The 17,122-nt window shown below is 26.9% G+C and overlaps 3 protein-coding genes across 3 annotated transcripts; all 3 read right to left on the bottom strand.

The window, feature by feature from the left end:
- Positions 1 to 2,453: 2,453 nt before the first annotated feature.
- LOC114938767 (uncharacterized) lies at positions 2,454 to 3,763 on the bottom strand. Its single transcript, XM_029312835.1, has 3 exons — positions 3,649 to 3,763; positions 3,209 to 3,478; positions 2,454 to 2,926 (listed from the first exon to the last, which is right to left on the bottom strand). The coding sequence occupies exons 1-3, from the start codon at positions 3,761 to 3,763 to the stop codon at positions 2,454 to 2,456; spliced, it is 858 nt and encodes a 285-aa protein (XP_029168668.1).
- A 3,065-nt stretch (positions 3,764 to 6,828) lies between these two features.
- LOC114938766 (odorant receptor 13a-like) lies at positions 6,829 to 10,616 on the bottom strand. The gene is made up of 7 exons (XM_029312834.2): positions 10,585 to 10,616; positions 10,107 to 10,376; positions 8,864 to 9,332; positions 8,197 to 8,296; positions 7,969 to 8,094; positions 7,654 to 7,809; positions 6,829 to 6,882 (listed from the first exon to the last, which is right to left on the bottom strand). The coding sequence occupies exons 1-7, from the start codon at positions 10,613 to 10,615 to the stop codon at positions 6,829 to 6,831; spliced, it is 1,206 nt and encodes a 401-aa protein (XP_029168667.1). The 5' UTR covers position 10,616.
- A 4,385-nt stretch (positions 10,617 to 15,001) lies between these two features.
- Positions 15,002 to 16,826, bottom strand: LOC114938816 (uncharacterized). Its single transcript, XM_029312914.2, has 3 exons — positions 16,739 to 16,826; positions 16,260 to 16,529; positions 15,002 to 15,474 (listed from the first exon to the last, which is right to left on the bottom strand). Exons 1-3 carry the CDS (start codon positions 16,767 to 16,769, stop codon positions 15,002 to 15,004), a joined length of 774 nt encoding a protein of 257 aa, XP_029168747.2. The 5' UTR covers positions 16,770 to 16,826.
- Between the last annotated feature and the right edge of the window lie 296 nt (positions 16,827 to 17,122).

Below are 17,122 nucleotides of genomic sequence, written 5' to 3'. Positions count from 1 at the left end.
GCAATAAAAACAGTATATAACCAGTAAATGTTCTTAATATATAGCTGAAAATAAATATATGTATATTTGTTTAAACATTTTCTTATGCAAATATAAAATAAATAAATATTTATTTTATAAAAATAATATTAACGCTCCACATGATTCCTTACATTTGCAATTATATTTTGTAATCAAAATATATAAATTTTCTATAGTTTTATAATTTGACATTTTTTGATCACAACAGATTTAATATAAAATTAAAAATTAAGTGTTAATATATTTAAAAAAAAAATTTTCTGTTTTGATATCTGTCAGAGAGTTAAATATTACATCAGTGCATATATTTCCTATTTAAATAATAAATATTATTAATAATTATATTTTATTATATATATATATATATATATATATATATATATATAATAAGATACATACAATACATATATATATATATATATATATAATACACAGAATGTATATACTACATATATTGTGTGTTTTTGTTAGCTTAAATTAACACAAAAAATCAATCACTTTTATCACAGAAAATCAAGAATTTTTTCAATTATGACATGCATCACAGACAGTAGATTGTCAATAAGCACATTTTGGCAAGATTAATTTCACACTTTTACACCTGTGCGCAATAAAACAGTGTAAAGAATAAAAAAAAGAACATTTAAACAATAACCTTGCACTTTCTTTCGATCGAGAAAAGACAATAAGCGAATCTTTAATTCTTATCGGCACATTTCTATGTCTTGAACATTACTGTATGTAATAAGACATTATATTTAAAAATAAATAGCACGCATTAAAATGTAAAAACTATACCTCTAAATAATATTAATTTAATTTTTACTTTTTTAACAATTAAACAATAATGCTACAATATCATTTTTAATTCTGCATTGCCACTAGAAAAGATACGTAGCCAGCCAATGTCTTTAATAGCTGAAAATAACATATATATTTATTTAAGAACAAATAAGATTTTACGAGAAAAAAATAATTTTTGACAAAAATATATAATGATATAAAGTATGTGTTTTTTCACTTATGTCTACTTCTTTTTCACAGATAAAAAAATAAATATAATTAATAATAATAATTAAATGTTGTCAGATAAAGCACAGCTAAACTAGAGAAACGCGCGAATTATTAATAGTGATCTTACACCGCAGAAAGTGGTCATCGTCAATGGAAGAACTTTTCCTACAGTAATACGAAAAGGATCCTTGGCTAGTAACGTTAGTAGAATAAGGTTTTTTGCCTTGCGCGGTTCCCAAGTATACCACTCAAGATCGCATATAGTACGATATACTGCGTCGCACTTAATAAAAACACACACATATATATATGTATATATATATATATATATATATATACATATATAAAGACAATAATATTAATTAATTATACGTATGTATCTGTAATTATAATAATATTTAAATATATCCAAAAATGTAAATTACTTTCATAAACGTTAGTGAAAAATCAATTCTTATTTTAATTTTTCAAAATTTTAATATCCTTGCTTTTATTAAAGAACTTAGAGACAAAGTAAAAATTTACAATTTTAATTGAATTATAATTAGTCTGTCTCTAATGAATTGATTTTATAGTGTACGGTACTAATTATGCTAACAATAAGTACACATAAATATGTAACTTACTTGTTCTGTTATTAAATCTCCGCCAAAACAGTACATAAACATTTGCATAAGCAGACATATGACCATAATTACCATGTAACTTATTTGTGACATATTTGTACCGTTTATATTTTCGTCCATCATCTAAAAAAATTTATCTCATTAATTAATAAAAACAGATCGATATAAATTAAGTAGACATTCACCTCACATGTACAACAACAAAATATTATTACAATTTACAACTTACAGTAAGGAATAAAAATCCGCATAAACAAAATACGATACCAAACTGGAGTACCAATACAAATAATATTAATGTAAATGTATTTTCGATATTACTGGCAAATCTACATAAACGTATTATATATTAAAAGATATTACATGGACATTTTCAAATTATATAATAATAATAATCACATGTAAAGTAATTTTTTATTCAGCATTATTTCTTAAATTTATATTTTGATATTTCTAATAATAATGCAGACATAATAATCTTCGAATTTTGCAGTTTATGAAAAATAAAAACAAACCGAATTTCAACAAACGAGGAGTCTTATAAGTACATTTTAAACAAAAAGCGATCCGATTACAAATTGAAAAAAAATGAATAAATAAAATCTGTAAACATAAATCATATATACATAAAATTATTATAAATATATATGTAAGTTGATAAAATTATAACATCAGAGAAATTATATTTAAGGTAGATCTTATTGTTAAAAATAAAAAAAATCTTTTTCTAGAACTTAAAAAAGATTCTGAGAGATTCTGCTGAAATTTTATTCTCACTGTCAGAATCAAATTTTACCTCATAAGACGCAAATGGGTTACTATGCTACTACTCAGAGCTCTATTGAAGTCTTTGCACGAGACCAAATTAAATAATTGATACTTGAAGTTCTCCAACTGTCCGCAGATATGAAAGATCAGGAATCCCAAAAATGTATTTACTCCAAGGTGAATTACTATTGTTATAAGGACCGCTATGGCTTGAGCAAGAAACGTCAATTGAAACTGTAAACTTTTATCAGTATCGTAGACATAATAAGTTTGCAGCGGCAATGGTTTCTTTCGATCCGTGAGATTCGTTAAATGTCTGACTGGTAGATTGAAATAAGGCAAAACGACAACTAAAATGTATACCGAGACAAATATAACGGATCCACAAATTATAATTAGTCGACTGATCCGAGCGTGCTTTATCATTATGTCTCTCTGAGCGCTTAATTTCAACGTCAACCAATCCTCCGCTATCATGTTTACGATGGATGAGAGAACTTGGAAATATAAAAAAACATGATATCACTAACGTGAGAAAAATGTCAAATTATATTAGCAACTATTTGTTAACATTGATATACATATATCGAAAAGAAAATCATCGTACACGAATTATGATTTATTTCAATACGATATAAATGTGATAAGAAATAATATTTTCAGTTCTTTTGTTATCATAATCAGATGAGTGGCTGTAGTGATAAGTCAAGCATTATAAAACGGATTTTAGGAAGAAATAAAATATAAATGCTTAACAATGTTAAATAATATAGACATACCTGGTTGTTTCCATCGCATAATTAGAAGTTCTAATGAAACCCCAAACATGGGTAAAGTAACACGTAAATTATCTATCATTAGCGGCATGTCACCCCAAACTCGCATAAGTGCATGTAAAAGAGGAATACCAGAGACAAATACTATCATAATAAAAGAGAAACCCACACGAATGTCAGGACCAAGTCTTCTTTTAACAATTCCATCAGGTTTAGGCCATATGCCGACCAATTCTAAGCTCAGACGGTTTAGTTCAATTGCCCATTCGAAATCTTCAAGCAAGACTTTTATTTAAGAAACTTGAACAATTACTTTATATATGCGTAGATCGTAATTTTTTTCAAAAAAAAAAAGATGGAAATGCAATATTCAAGTTACTTTATAGTGTATTGGAAAAATGTCGTACACTATAAGCAGAAAATGTATGATAAAGACTTGGTACCTCTGTAACCTGAAGATTCTGATATGTCCATGTCGACGGCTAACGCGTAAATATTGAAGAGGTGTTGTCGATTGTCGTATTCTCCCCATTCTATAACGAAATAAGTCTTACGCATGCTCGTGGAACGAGTGTAATAACCTGGTCTGCGGAAGGATGCATTAAATATTGATGCTCTTTCAATTGCTTATAATTATCTGTTTCGTAACAAAACTTTAGGGACATAAGAATAGAGTTGAACGTCTGTTTTCAAGAAGGCGGGAAGTAAATTAATTTGCAATTTATCGTCGACCTTTTATTAAAAGTTTTCTCGTACTTTTTGTAACGTTCCCTTAACATCCCATAACGTCCTCTAACGTTTAATTGGAAGATACAGGGATATGTAATTGCATGTTATATAGTAAAAAATTCTTAGTATAGAAAAAAGTTGCAGCAAAAAAGAGAGAAAAAAAATACAATATATAGAAGGTATAGAATATTACTTTACATGTTTTTCGCGAGTTTGATATAAGAACATATTCATTGATGTAACATAAAATGCAGCAGAAAATTTTAAATTAAGTTTTTTTTTCGTATCAGAAAAACGCGATATTGTTAAGACATTATTATTCGAACGAAATTGTAATTACGAAAAAAAGAAGAATAAAAAGCCTTACTCGTTGTTGCGCATATTTTTTTAATATGCGTTGTAAAGACATCTATCTGTTTATATGAATATCGAATATCAAGTGGATTATCACATAATATGGACGAACCTTACAGTTGTCTTTAAGTTCACATGCATAAAAATATAGTTGTTTATGAAGTATACATATAAAAATTGGAATTTCTTCGCGCAAGTCTTTTCATTCCCATTTTCCTCTCCTAGAGTCTTATTTTCTTCTCCTAGTTCATACAGCGTTTTATTTCTTCTTTTCGTCAATCTTTTGTTTGGTAAAATCTGCAAAAAGTAATGTAAAGCAATTTTATAGCAGCAATTTGAAAAATGTTACGACACATTATCATCGAGTACAAAATGAATTGACCTGATTAACTTCTGCATCTCGAAATTTGTGCCTCTTCTTGAAAATTGACGCCGGTAAGATTCTAATTTTGGAATTCTCGCAACCAAAATCTTATACTAATATTGAGATTTAGTAAGGTACAATAGAAAAATTTGTAATAATTTCTTTAAATATAGATAACTGTGCGTATAACCAAACACATAAACAATAAAAGAAAATATTTAAACATCTTGAAAAACAATATAAAGTATATGAATATAATATTTAAAAAAATTTTTAAATTTAAAAATTAAACAATTATTTTTACATAAGTAATTTTATAATATTTAAATTTATTTATATATATATATTAAAATTATATGTTAAATTATATTATTTATATTAAAAATAAGTTTATTATTGTGACTTAAATAATGTTTGAAGAAGACGCGCGCTGCGTGCTAGTCCCTTTCTAAAAAAAGGCACATGCAAAGTTGATTATCGCAAATATTATTACTGCTTTTTTGCGATGCTGATAATTTGTCTCGATTAATATTGTATGTTATATTAATAGCATCAAGCAACTGTCATCGGTTTGACAGTTGTAAAATAAAAATAAAAATAATATCAATTTAACATTCGCGACAATACGCGCGCTTGTGTATTGTCTGCTACATAATAAAAATTCAGAGATTAAAATTATATATAATTAAAATACGATAAATTAAAATTATGTATACATATAATAGACAATTAGGAATTAAAATTAAAATATTAAATATATAATAAAATTTAAAATTAAGATATAACTGTTTAATATAATATTGTAGCATTATTTATATCTGCATTGATTTGAAAATTATTGGATTGTATTTCTCATTAGCATTCATAATAACAAAACTGAGTTTGATTTATGAGTCTACACAATTACTTGTAACTTTCTACTGTATTAACAAATCAACTTATAAATTCTGAATTTATGTAGCACACACACACACACACACACACACATATATATATATATATATATATGTATGTATGTATATATCATTTGGTTTAATCTAATCAAATATTATTATGCACGCAAAACAAAGTTACATTATTCTTTGATATCAAAATCTCAAAAATTGCGACGCATTTATGCAATAATTATTATTACAATCAATGCATAAAAAATACATTAATTATGCAACGCATAAAAATTTAATATTTAAATCTTTAACAAAAAATACAAACGAATAAATAAAATATTCTACAAGAATCTTTTGTAATCAAATATCTATGATTTTATTAGACTTGCCCCACCCCGCGAAACTCTACACCCCATACACCCATCACACTGCGCGGTTCGCGCGAAACTAATTATCGTTCAAGGTATCGCGAGCGCGAAATCGAGGTCACGTGGCCACTGGTCACATGGCCACTGGTCACATGGCCACTGGTCACGTGCCCACAGGTCACATGACCATCGGGTCCGCGTTCGCGATACCCGCAACTCCGCATAAAAATCAGTCTTGTGCGAGCCGCGCACTGTAATAGAAGGGGGGATATACTATCTGCTCACGTGATCGGTTTGCGCGTCTCGTGCAGCGCAGCGGATTCGTACAAACGCGCGAATCTAATGGAAGCGCCGATATTTTAATTGATAGATTCTTATAGAAAATTATATTTTTTGTTTTCTGTTAAAAATTTATATATTGAATTTATACGAATCACGTAATTAATAAATATATTTCTATGCATGCATTGCAATAATAATTTAATACATGTATTGCAATTTTTAAGGTTTTATCAAAGAATAATATAACTTTGCTACGCGTACGTAATTATATTCGATTAAACTAAATGAAATGAGAAAAATATATATATAAAGAGATACAAAAATATTCTCAAACAATACAATAGAAATTCGGCGAATTAAAATTATGTACATAATAGAAATTCGGCGAATTAAAATTATGGCCATATTCATAGCATCAAGCAACTATTATCGTAAAGATTAACAATTTGACAATTGTAAAATAAATGATAGAAATAATGTCATAAGCACGCGCGAAGCACATTTGTGTAGTCTAGTACCTAATAAACCTTTCAACAATTATCACATGTCAAGGTATAAAATTTTATTTCTATAATAACTATAATTCAATTTCTATTTTCTCTATAACATAACATAATAATGATACATTATCATAAGATTTTAACTCTGCGTTGTTAGCAGAACAGATACATAGCTAGCCGTTGTTTTTAATAGCTGAAAATAATACAATATACAATTCATTATTCAAGAAAAGAAATTTTATATATGTGAATAAAATAACAATATTTTTAAGAGAATTATATGATTATTATAAATCAAGCACTCTTTCATTTATATTTGTTACAAATAATTGTTTTACATTTACATAGATAGAGGAAAGATCACTCATGACATTAAAGTGTAATATCAAGATAAAAATTATAACCACAAAAATTATTCTGATTAAATATTTATTTAAAAACTTAACAGAAAAAATATATATCTTTCTCTTTACCTCTTTCTTTCAATCTTACAATTAGATTTAAAGAATATGTGCGATGTAAATTTTATCAGACAGATGACTCGAAAAGATATATTTAAACTATATAAAAGTAATCATGAATAAGAACGGCCTAAAGAGCCATACGCGGATGATGCTGCGTACATTTCTAACGAAAATTAAGTTTTCGGATCTATATTTTCTCGCATTTATTTATTTATTTCCGTAGGGGGGTTAGTGGCTATTGAAATTAAATCTGAAGTATGAAATTATTTCATATTTTAAGTCTTACAATTAGTAGTATACCGAGAGATTGATACGTACCGTGTGCACAGTTTATTTCCAACGAAAACTTAATTTTTGTTGGAAATGTACGCAGCATCATCCGCGTATGGCTCTTCAGGCCGTTCTTATTCATGATTATTATTTAATATTACAAATTTAATATTAATATTACCTTGATATACTTTTTTGTGTAAATAAAAGTAAATTATTAATTATCTTACGCTACAAAAAGTGGTCATTGTTAGCGGAAGAACTTTTCCCGCGGTAATACGAAAAGGTTCCTTGGCTAGTAACATTAGTAGGATAAAGTTTCTCGCTTTGCGTGACTCCAATGTATACCATTCAAGATCGCAAATAGTTCGGTATATAGCGGCGCACTTAATAAAAATACATATATATATATATATATATATATATATATATATATAATATTTATATATATGTATATACAAGATGTCCGATAATTTCTGAATCACCTAAACTATATAATTCTAGTTATGTTGTATATGTAATATACGCATGAATATGTGACTTACTCGTGCTATTATTAAATCTCCTCCAAAACAGTAGAAAAATATTTGCATAAGTTGGCTGAGGACAATAATAACGAAGTAACATATTTTTGAAAAAGTTTTAGAGTTTAAGTTTTCATCTTTAATCACCTATATAATAATATATTTCGTTAATTAATAGAAACAGATAAATCATTTAAGTAGCCATATTTACATACACCAACTAAATATATATGTCTCACTAAAACTTACAGTAAGAAATGCAAATCCGCATAGACAAAATATGACACCAAACAAGAGCACCGATAAAAACAATACAAATGTAAATGTATTTTCAATACTATTGGCGTATCTATTGTACATATAAACGTGTTTAAGAAAAAATATTAAATCGAGTTTTGAGGCTTTCGCAGTCATTGAAATCATCAATGCAAAAAACTTCCGGATGGAAGCCTTTTGCATTGAAAATATATTGATATTTGTTTTTAATATTAAAATCTCAAATTGTGTACAAAAAATAATTATGATATATAATTTTTTTTTACTGAATGTTGCATTATATTTACCAAGTTTATGTTTCGGTATTTCCTATTAATAATACAGATATTAAATGTCCTCAAATCTTTTATTTTATTAAAAATCAACACAATAATTTTAATTACAAATATTTAAAATCACAATTTTTTCAAAACAAAAACCAATTCATTTAATTCAATTAAATAAAAAAAAAAAAAAAAATTGAGCAAGTATTCATACATATACTCTTGAGAATATCAGTATGCAAATTGTTAAAATTACAGAGATAATATATATAATATTTAAATCAAATCTAAAATTGAAAAATTAAAAAATCTTTTTATAAGACACTTTTCTCAAAGATTCTAATAAACTTTCATTAAATTGTTATAATCAAACCCACCTGATAAGACGTAAATGAATCATTATGTTGCTACTCAGAGCTCTGTCAAAGTCTTTGCACGAGACCAAATTGACTATTCGACACTTGAAATTCTCTAACTGACCGCAAATATGAAGAATCACAAATGCTAAAAATGTATTTATCGCAACGTAAGATATTAATACCAGAAGGTTGGGTATGACTTGAAAGAAAAACGTCAGCACAAATTGCAGATCCTTATCGGTATCGTAGATGTAATACGTCTGTAGCGGTAACGGTTTGTTACGATCCGTAAGATTCGTTAAATGTCTAATTTGTATGCCAAAATAAGGAAAAAAAATTAGTATGACAAATGCCAATCCCATTATAACGCATACGATGATTACGATTAGCCGTGCAATTCGTGCTTGTTTTATCATCACGTCTCTCTCCGTGTTTAATTTTGTCGCTGTCCAATCTTCCGCTATCGTTTTTATGATGGATGATATGACTTGAAAATATAGAAAAAGATAAGCAATTGTTACACTGCAGGTTTCAAATTAATAGTTATTATTAAGTTTACAAAGTAATATACAAACTTTGCATATATAATTTAATCATTACAAAATTTCATTTATTTCGATATGTATGTTGAAATTTGTTTAAACAGCCTTTTGAAGTTGAAGAATTAATTGATGTAAATATCACAAACTTAAACAAGACATTGACCGTAATATAAATTCTTATTAGAATTAGAAAGATCGTTACGACTTAAGCGAGAAACGTCAATTCAAATTGCAAACTCTTATCAGCGTTTTAAAAATATTAAGTTTGTAGCGTAATGGTTTGTTCAGATTTGTAAAATTGTTGAATGTACGATCAAAATACATAAGCAAAATAAATGCCGATATTGTTATAATGAATCCATAAATAATAATTGTTCCAGTGATCCTAGCGTGTTTTTTTATTACATTTTCTTCAGCGCTTAGCACTATTCAATTCCTTACTCTTTATCATGTTTATGATAAATGAGAAATATTTAAAAACATAAAAATTATTAATTGCAATTGGTAGCTATATAATGATACATATATAAAAAATATCGTATCATAACTTTTCACAATATAATACAATACATCAAAATAAATTATAATAAAAAAGCATTTATAAATTTCTTGTTATCATATTCTAATTTGTGACTGTTATAATATGTCAAGCATCATAAAAAAGGATATCACAAAAAAATAAAATGTGAACGTTTTACATTAAATAATTCTAGACATACCTGTTTGTTTCCACCGCATAATAACAAATTGTAAACAAATTGTTAGAACGGGTAATGTGATACGTAAATTGTCTATCATTAGCGTCATATTGCCCCAAACTCGTATAAGCGCATGTACAAGAGGAATACCAGAGACAAAAACCATCATAATAAAAGCAAAACCCGCACGAATGTCAGAGCCGAGTTTCTTTTTAGCGACTTCATCAGTTTTAGGCCATAAACCGATAAAGTCTAAACTCAGACGGTTTAATTTAATTGCCCATAAAAAATCTTTAAACAAGATATTTTTTAAAACTTGAATAATAATTACAAATTTGTATATAAATTATAATTTTTTTTTCAAAAAATGATAAAAATGCATTATACGAAAATGTACATATATGAAATATATAATATTTGTAGTACGATTCTAACGAAAAAACACATTACATATTTAATGGACACTACAAGTGATGAATATATAGCATTGGCTTCATACCTTTGTAACCTAAAGATTTCGATATGTCCATGTCAAAGACTAACGTGTATATGTTAAAGAGGGGTCGATCGCATCCTTCCCATCCTATAATGAAATGACCATCACGCATGCTCGCGAAACGAGTGCAATAACCTGGCTTCCCCATCGAAGGGTGCATTAAATATTCAAGATGCTACTTTTGCTAACAAGTTTGTTGTTCTGTAACAAAACTTCATGACCATAAGAATAGTTATGAACATCTGTTTTTGAGTAGGCGGGAAGTATTTTGTCACTTTGCTTATATCATAGAACTTGCAATAAAAGTTTTTTTTACTTTCTAACGTTCCGTGAATATGCATTTGAATTGAAGATACAATGGCATGTAATTGCATGTTATGTAGTGGAAAAAATTTTCTGCGCATAGTAAAAAGTTGCATCAAAAAAGGAAGAATAAAAATTACAATACAGAAGGTATAGAATATTACTTCATATTTCGTATATGTTTGGTGCAAGAATATATGTATATATACAGAATGTCTGGTAACTAACGGACCAACAATTACAAATGGATTCTTTGGTCAATTTGGGAACGAATTTTCCTCAGCGAAAATGTCGAAAAAGGTCATTATTTTTTACAACTTTCCAATATTTGTCATTATGTATCTTTATAACTAAGCCTCAAATTAAAATTTTATTATAGTAAACTCTACCTGAAATTAACTAAAGAATGTAATTATGTTAGACTTTTAACTCCAAAACGTTTAGTTTTCAAAAAACCCATTTTTTCATACGCTTATAATTCGAATATTATTGACTTTTCAACATTTTTGCGAAACATTTTGAGATACATAAGTTAATATGATACATATATATATATATATATATATATATATATATATGCATAAGAATATCGAATCAAAAGCTAACTACTAATCTTATAGTCATGTTTAAGTACAAATATATAGATAGAAATATAGCCGTTTATGAGATATACATACATATAAATATTGGAATTTTTTCTTCACGTAATATTTTTTATATTTTGATTTAAGTTGAAGCAAAAAAGAGAGAAAAAAAATACAATGTAGAAGATATAGAATATTAAATTACATGTGTTCGCATGTTTGATACAAGAACATTTATTAATGTAACATAAAATGCAATAGATGTAGAAAATTTCAAATTAAGTTTTTTTTTCGCATCAGAAAGACGCGATATTGTTAAGACGTTATTATTCGAACAAAATTGTAATTAAGAAAAAAAGAAGAATAAAAAGCATTACTCGTTGTTGCGCATATCTTTTTTTTAATATGCGTTGTAAACACATCTATCTGTTTATATGAATATCGAATATCATGTGGATTCACGTATAATAGACGCACCTTACAGTTGTCTTTAAGTTCACATTAATAAAAATATAGTTGTTTATGAAGTATACATATACATATATAAATATTGAAATTTCTTCGCGTAAGTCTTTTCTTTTCCATTTTCCTCTCCCAGAGTTCCATTTTCTTCTCCTGGTTCATACAGAGTTTATTTCTTCTTTTCGTCTATCTTTTGTTTGGTAAAATCTGCAAAAAGTAATATAAAGCAATTTTATAACAGCAATTTGAAAATTGTTACAACAACGAGTACAAAATAAAATGACCTGATTAACTTCTGCATCTCGAAATTTGTGCCTCTTCTTGAAAATTGACGCCGGTAAGATTCTAATTTTAGAATTTTCGTAACTAAAATTTTATACTAATATTGAGATTCGATAAAATACAATAGAAAAATTTGTAATAATTTCTCTAAATATAGATAACTATGCGTATAATAAAACACATAAACGGTAAAAAAAAATATTTAAAAATCTTGGAAAACGTATATGTATATATAAATCATATGAATATAATATTTTTAATATTTCTAATTTAAAAATCAAGCAAAATTATTTCTAGAAATAATTTTCTAATATTTATATTTATTTATATATATATATATATATTAAAATTATATATTAAAATTATAATATTTATATTAAAAATAAGTTTATTATCGTAAATTAAATAATGTTTAAAGAAGACGCGCGCTGCGTGCTAGTCCTTTTCTAAAAAAAGCGTATGCAAAGTCCATTATCGCAAATATTATTACTATTTTTCCGTGATGCTGTTTGGTTGTCTCGATTAACATTGTGTGTTATATTAATAGCATCAAGCAACTGTCATCGTAAAGGTTTGACAGTTTTGTAAAATGGAAAAATTCAACATTTGCAACATGCGCGCTTGTGTTGTCTGCTACATAATAAAAATTCAGAGATTAAAGTTATATATATATAAAATACGGTAAATTAAAATTATGTATACATATAATAGACATTTGGGAATTAAAATTAAAATATGAAATATATAATTTTATATGTGTAATACTTTATATAATAAAATATAAAATTATAATATAATTGTTTAATATAATACTGTAGCATTATTTATACTTATATTAGTTTATATATATAAAGAGATACAAAATTATTCTCAAACAATACAATAGAAATTCGGCGAATTCGAATTATGTATATAATAATAATTCGATAAATTAAAATTATGTACATAATAGAAATTCGGCGAACTAAAATTATGGTCATATTCATAGCATCAAGCAACTGTCATCGCAAAGATTAACAATTTGACTGTTGTAAAAAAAATAATGTCACAAGCGCGTGCGAAGCGCGTTTGTGTAGTCTAGTACCTAATAAATATTTCAACAAATATCATACGTCGAGGTATACAATTTTATTTCTATAATAACTATAATTCAATTTCTATTTTCTCTATAACATAACATAATAATGATACATTATTATATGATTTTAACTATGCGTTGTTATCAAAACAGATACATAGCCAGCCGTTGTTTTTAATAGCTGAAAATAATACAATATACAATTCATTATTCAAGAAAAGAAATTTTATATATGTGAATAAAATAACAATATTTTTAACAGAATTATGTGATTATTATTAACTATGCGCTTTTTCATATATATTTATTACAAATAATCGTTTAACATTTACATAAATAAAAGAAAGATTACTCATGGCATTAAATTGTAATATCAAGATAAAAATTAGAACAACAAAAATTATTCTGATTAAATATTTATTTAAAAACTTAACAAAAAAATATATATATCTTTCTCTTCACCTCTTTCTTTCAATCTTATATTTAAAGGATATGTGCGACTTAAATTTTATCAGACAAATCGCTCGATAAGGTATATTTAAACTATATAAAAGCAGATTATTAATAATCTTACGTTACAAAAAGTGGGCATTGTTAGCGGAAGAACTTTTCCCGCAGAAATACGAAAAGGTTCCTTGGCTACTAACATTAGTAGAATAAATTTTCTCGCCTTGCGTGACTCCAATGTATACCATTCAAGATCGCAAATAGTTCGATATACAGCGTCGCACTTAATAAAAAATAATATATATATATATATATATATATATATATTTGTGTGTGTGGGTATGTATACATGTATATATATGTATATGTATATACTACACATGAATATGTGACTTACTCGTTCTATTATTAAATCTCCTCCAAAACAGTAGAAAAATAATTGCATAAGTTGGCTGAGGACAACAAGAAAGAAGTAACTTATTTGTGAAAAAACTTCAGAGTTTAAGTTTTTATCATTAATCACCTATATAATAATATATTTTGTTAATTAATAGAAACAGATAAATCACATTTAAGTAGCCATATTTACATACACCAACTAAATATTTATGTCTTACTAAAACTTACAGTAAGCAATACAAATCCGCATAGACAAAATACGACACCATACATGAGCACCGATAAAAACAATACAAATGTAAATGTATTTTCAATATTACCGGCGTATCTACATATAAACGTATTTAAAAAAATATACTGAATCTAGTTTGGAAGCTTTCGCGGTCATTGGAATCATCAATGTAAAAGGTTTCCGGAGTGAAGCCTTTTGCATTGAAAATATATTAAAATTTGACTTTAATATTAGAATCTCAAATTATACAAAATAATTATAATATATAATTTTTTTTTATTGATTGTTGCATTATATTTACCAAGTTTGTGTGTCGGAATTTCCTATTAATAATACAGATATTAAATGTGCTCCAATCTTCTATTTTATTAAAAATCAACACAATAATTTTAATTACAAAGATTTAAAAGCGCAATTTTTGCAAAACGAAAATTCATGCATTGAATTTAATTGAATAAAAAAAGAGAAAAATAGAGCAAGTAATCATACATATACTCTTAAAAGTATCAGTATGCAAATTGTTAAAATTACAGAGATAATATTTTTAAAGTGACTCTAAAATTTAAAAAATTTTTTGTAAGACACTTTTCTCAGAGATTCTAATAAACTTTCATTAAATTGTTATAATCAAACTCACTTGATAAGACGTAAATGAATCATTATATTGCTACTCAGAGCTCTGTCGAAGTCTTTGCACGAGACCAAATTGACTATTCGACACTTGAAATTCTCTAACTGACCGCAAATATGAAGAATCACAAATGCTAAGAATGTATTTATCGCAACGTAAGTTATTATTGCCAGAAGCATAGGTATGACTTGAGAGAGAAACGTCAGCACAAATTGCAGATCCTTATCGGTATCATAGATGTAATACGTCTGTAGCGGTAATGGTTTGTTACGATCCGTAAGATTTGTTGAATGTCTAATTTGTATGCCAAAATAAGGAAAAAAAATTATTATGACAAATGCCGATCCTATTATAGCGTATGCGGTGATTCCGATTGACCGTGCAATTCGTGCTTGTTTTATCATCACGTCCCTCTCCGTGCTTAATTTTGTGGCTGTCCAATCTTCTGCTATCATTTTTACGATAGATGCTACGACTTGAAAATATAAAAAAAAGCAATTGTTACACTGTAAAGGTTTCAAAATAATAGTTATTATTAAATTTACAAAGTAAAGTAAAAATTTTGTATATATAATTTAATCATTACAAAATTTCATTTATTTCGATATGTATGTTAAAATTCGTTTAAACAGTCTTTAAAGTTAAAGAATCAATTGTTGGAAATATCACAAACTTAAACAAGTCATTGACCGTAATATAAATTCTTATTAGAATTAGAATATTGTTACGACTTGAGCGAGAAACGCCAATTCAAATTGCAAACTTTTATCAGCATTTTAAAAATATTAAGTTTGTAGCGTAATGGTTTGTTCAGATTCGTAAAATTGTTGAATATGTACGATCAAAATACATGAGCAAATCAAATGCCGATATTATTATAATGAATCCATAAATAATAATTGTTCCAGTGATCCTAGGGTGTTTTTTTATTACATTTCCTTCAGCGCTTAATTTTACCACTATTCAATTCCCTACTCTTTATCATGTTTATAATAAATGAAATATTTGAAGACATAAAAAAATATTAATTGAAATTAATAGCTGTATGATGATATACATATATAAAAAAATATCTTATCATAACCATTCACAGTATAATATACAATACATCAAAATAAATTATAATAAAAAAGCATTTATAAATTTCTTGATATCATATTCTGATTTGTGACTGTAATAATATGTCAAGCATCATAAAAAAGACATCATCAAGAAATAAAATATGAATGAACGTTTTACATTAAATAATTCTAGACATACCTGTTTGTTTCCATCGCATAATAATAAATTGTAAACAAATTGTAAGAATGGGTAATGTGATACGTAAATTGTCTATCATTAGCGTCATATTGCCCCAAACTCGTATAAGCGCATGTACAAGAGGAATACCAGAGACAAAAACCATCATAATGAAAGAAAAACCCGCACGAATGTCAGAGCCGAGTCTGCTTTTAGCAACTTCATCAGTTTTAGGCCATAAACCGATAAAGTTTAAACCCAGACGGTTAAATTCAATTGCCCATATAAAATCTTTAAACAAGACATTTTTTAAAACTTGAATAATAATTACAAATTTGTATATAAATTATAATTTTTTTTTTCAAAAAATGATAAAAATGCATTATATGAAAATGTACATATATGAAATATATAATATTTGTAATACGATTCTAACAAAAAAACACATTACATATTTAATGGACACTACAAGTGATGAATATATGGCACAGGCTTCATACCTTTGTAACCTAAAGATTTCGATATGTCCATGTCAAAGACCAACGTGTATATGTTAAAGAGGGGTCGATCGCATCCTTCCCATCCTATAATGAGATGACCATCACGCATGCTCGCGAAACGAGTGCAATAACCTGGCTTCCCCATCGAAAGGTGCATTAAATATTCAAGATGCTACTTTTGCTAACAAGTTTGTTGTTCTGTAACAAAACTTTATGACCATGAGAATAGTTATGAACATCTGTTTTTGAGAAGGGGGGAAATATTTTATCACTTTACATCTATCATCGAACTTGCAATAAAAGTTTTTTTTTACTTTTTAACGTTCCATGAACATGCATTTGAATTGAAGATACAATGGCATGTAATTGCATGTTATGTGTAGT

This window comes from Nylanderia fulva, unplaced genomic scaffold (genome assembly GCF_048542155.1).
Source record: "Nylanderia fulva isolate GAGA-0341 unplaced genomic scaffold, ASM4854215v1 Scaffold48, whole genome shotgun sequence".
NCBI classification, from domain to species: domain Eukaryota; kingdom Metazoa; phylum Arthropoda; class Insecta; order Hymenoptera; family Formicidae; genus Nylanderia; species Nylanderia fulva.
This window is presented reverse-complemented; position numbering and strand designations above follow the sequence as displayed.

Bases quoted from the DNA above. Each gene is read 5' to 3' on its own strand.
- LOC114938767 (XM_029312835.1), bottom strand. From the start codon at position 3,763: ATGCGTAAGACTTATTTCGTTATAGAATGGGGAGAATACGACAATCGA. The intron at 3,479-3,648 runs GTACCAAGTCTT...TCTTGCTTGAAG, and splicing joins AGAATCTTCAGGTTACAGAG to ATTTCGAATGGGCAATTGAA. The intron at 2,927-3,208 runs GTATGTCTATAT...TATATTTCCAAG, and splicing joins TATGCGATGGAAACAACCAG to TTCTCTCATCCATCGTAAAC.
- LOC114938766 (XM_029312834.2), bottom strand. From the start codon at position 10,615: ATGGACATATCGAAATCTTTAGGTTACAAAG. The intron at 9,333-10,106 runs GTATGTCTAGAA...TATATTTTCAAG, and splicing joins TATGCGGTGGAAACAAACAG to TCATATCATCCATCATAAAA. The intron at 7,810-7,968 runs GTAAGTCACATA...ATTTTTATTAAG, and splicing joins GAGATTTAATAATAGCACGA to TGCGCCGCTATATACCGAAC.
- LOC114938816 (XM_029312914.2), bottom strand. From the start codon at position 16,769: ATGGACATATCGAAATCTTTAGGTTACAAAG. The intron at 16,530-16,738 runs GTATGAAGCCTG...TCTTGTTTAAAG, and splicing joins GAAATCTTTAGGTTACAAAG to ATTTTATATGGGCAATTGAA. The intron at 15,475-16,259 runs GTATGTCTAGAA...TATATTTTCAAG, and splicing joins TATGCGATGGAAACAAACAG to TCGTAGCATCTATCGTAAAA.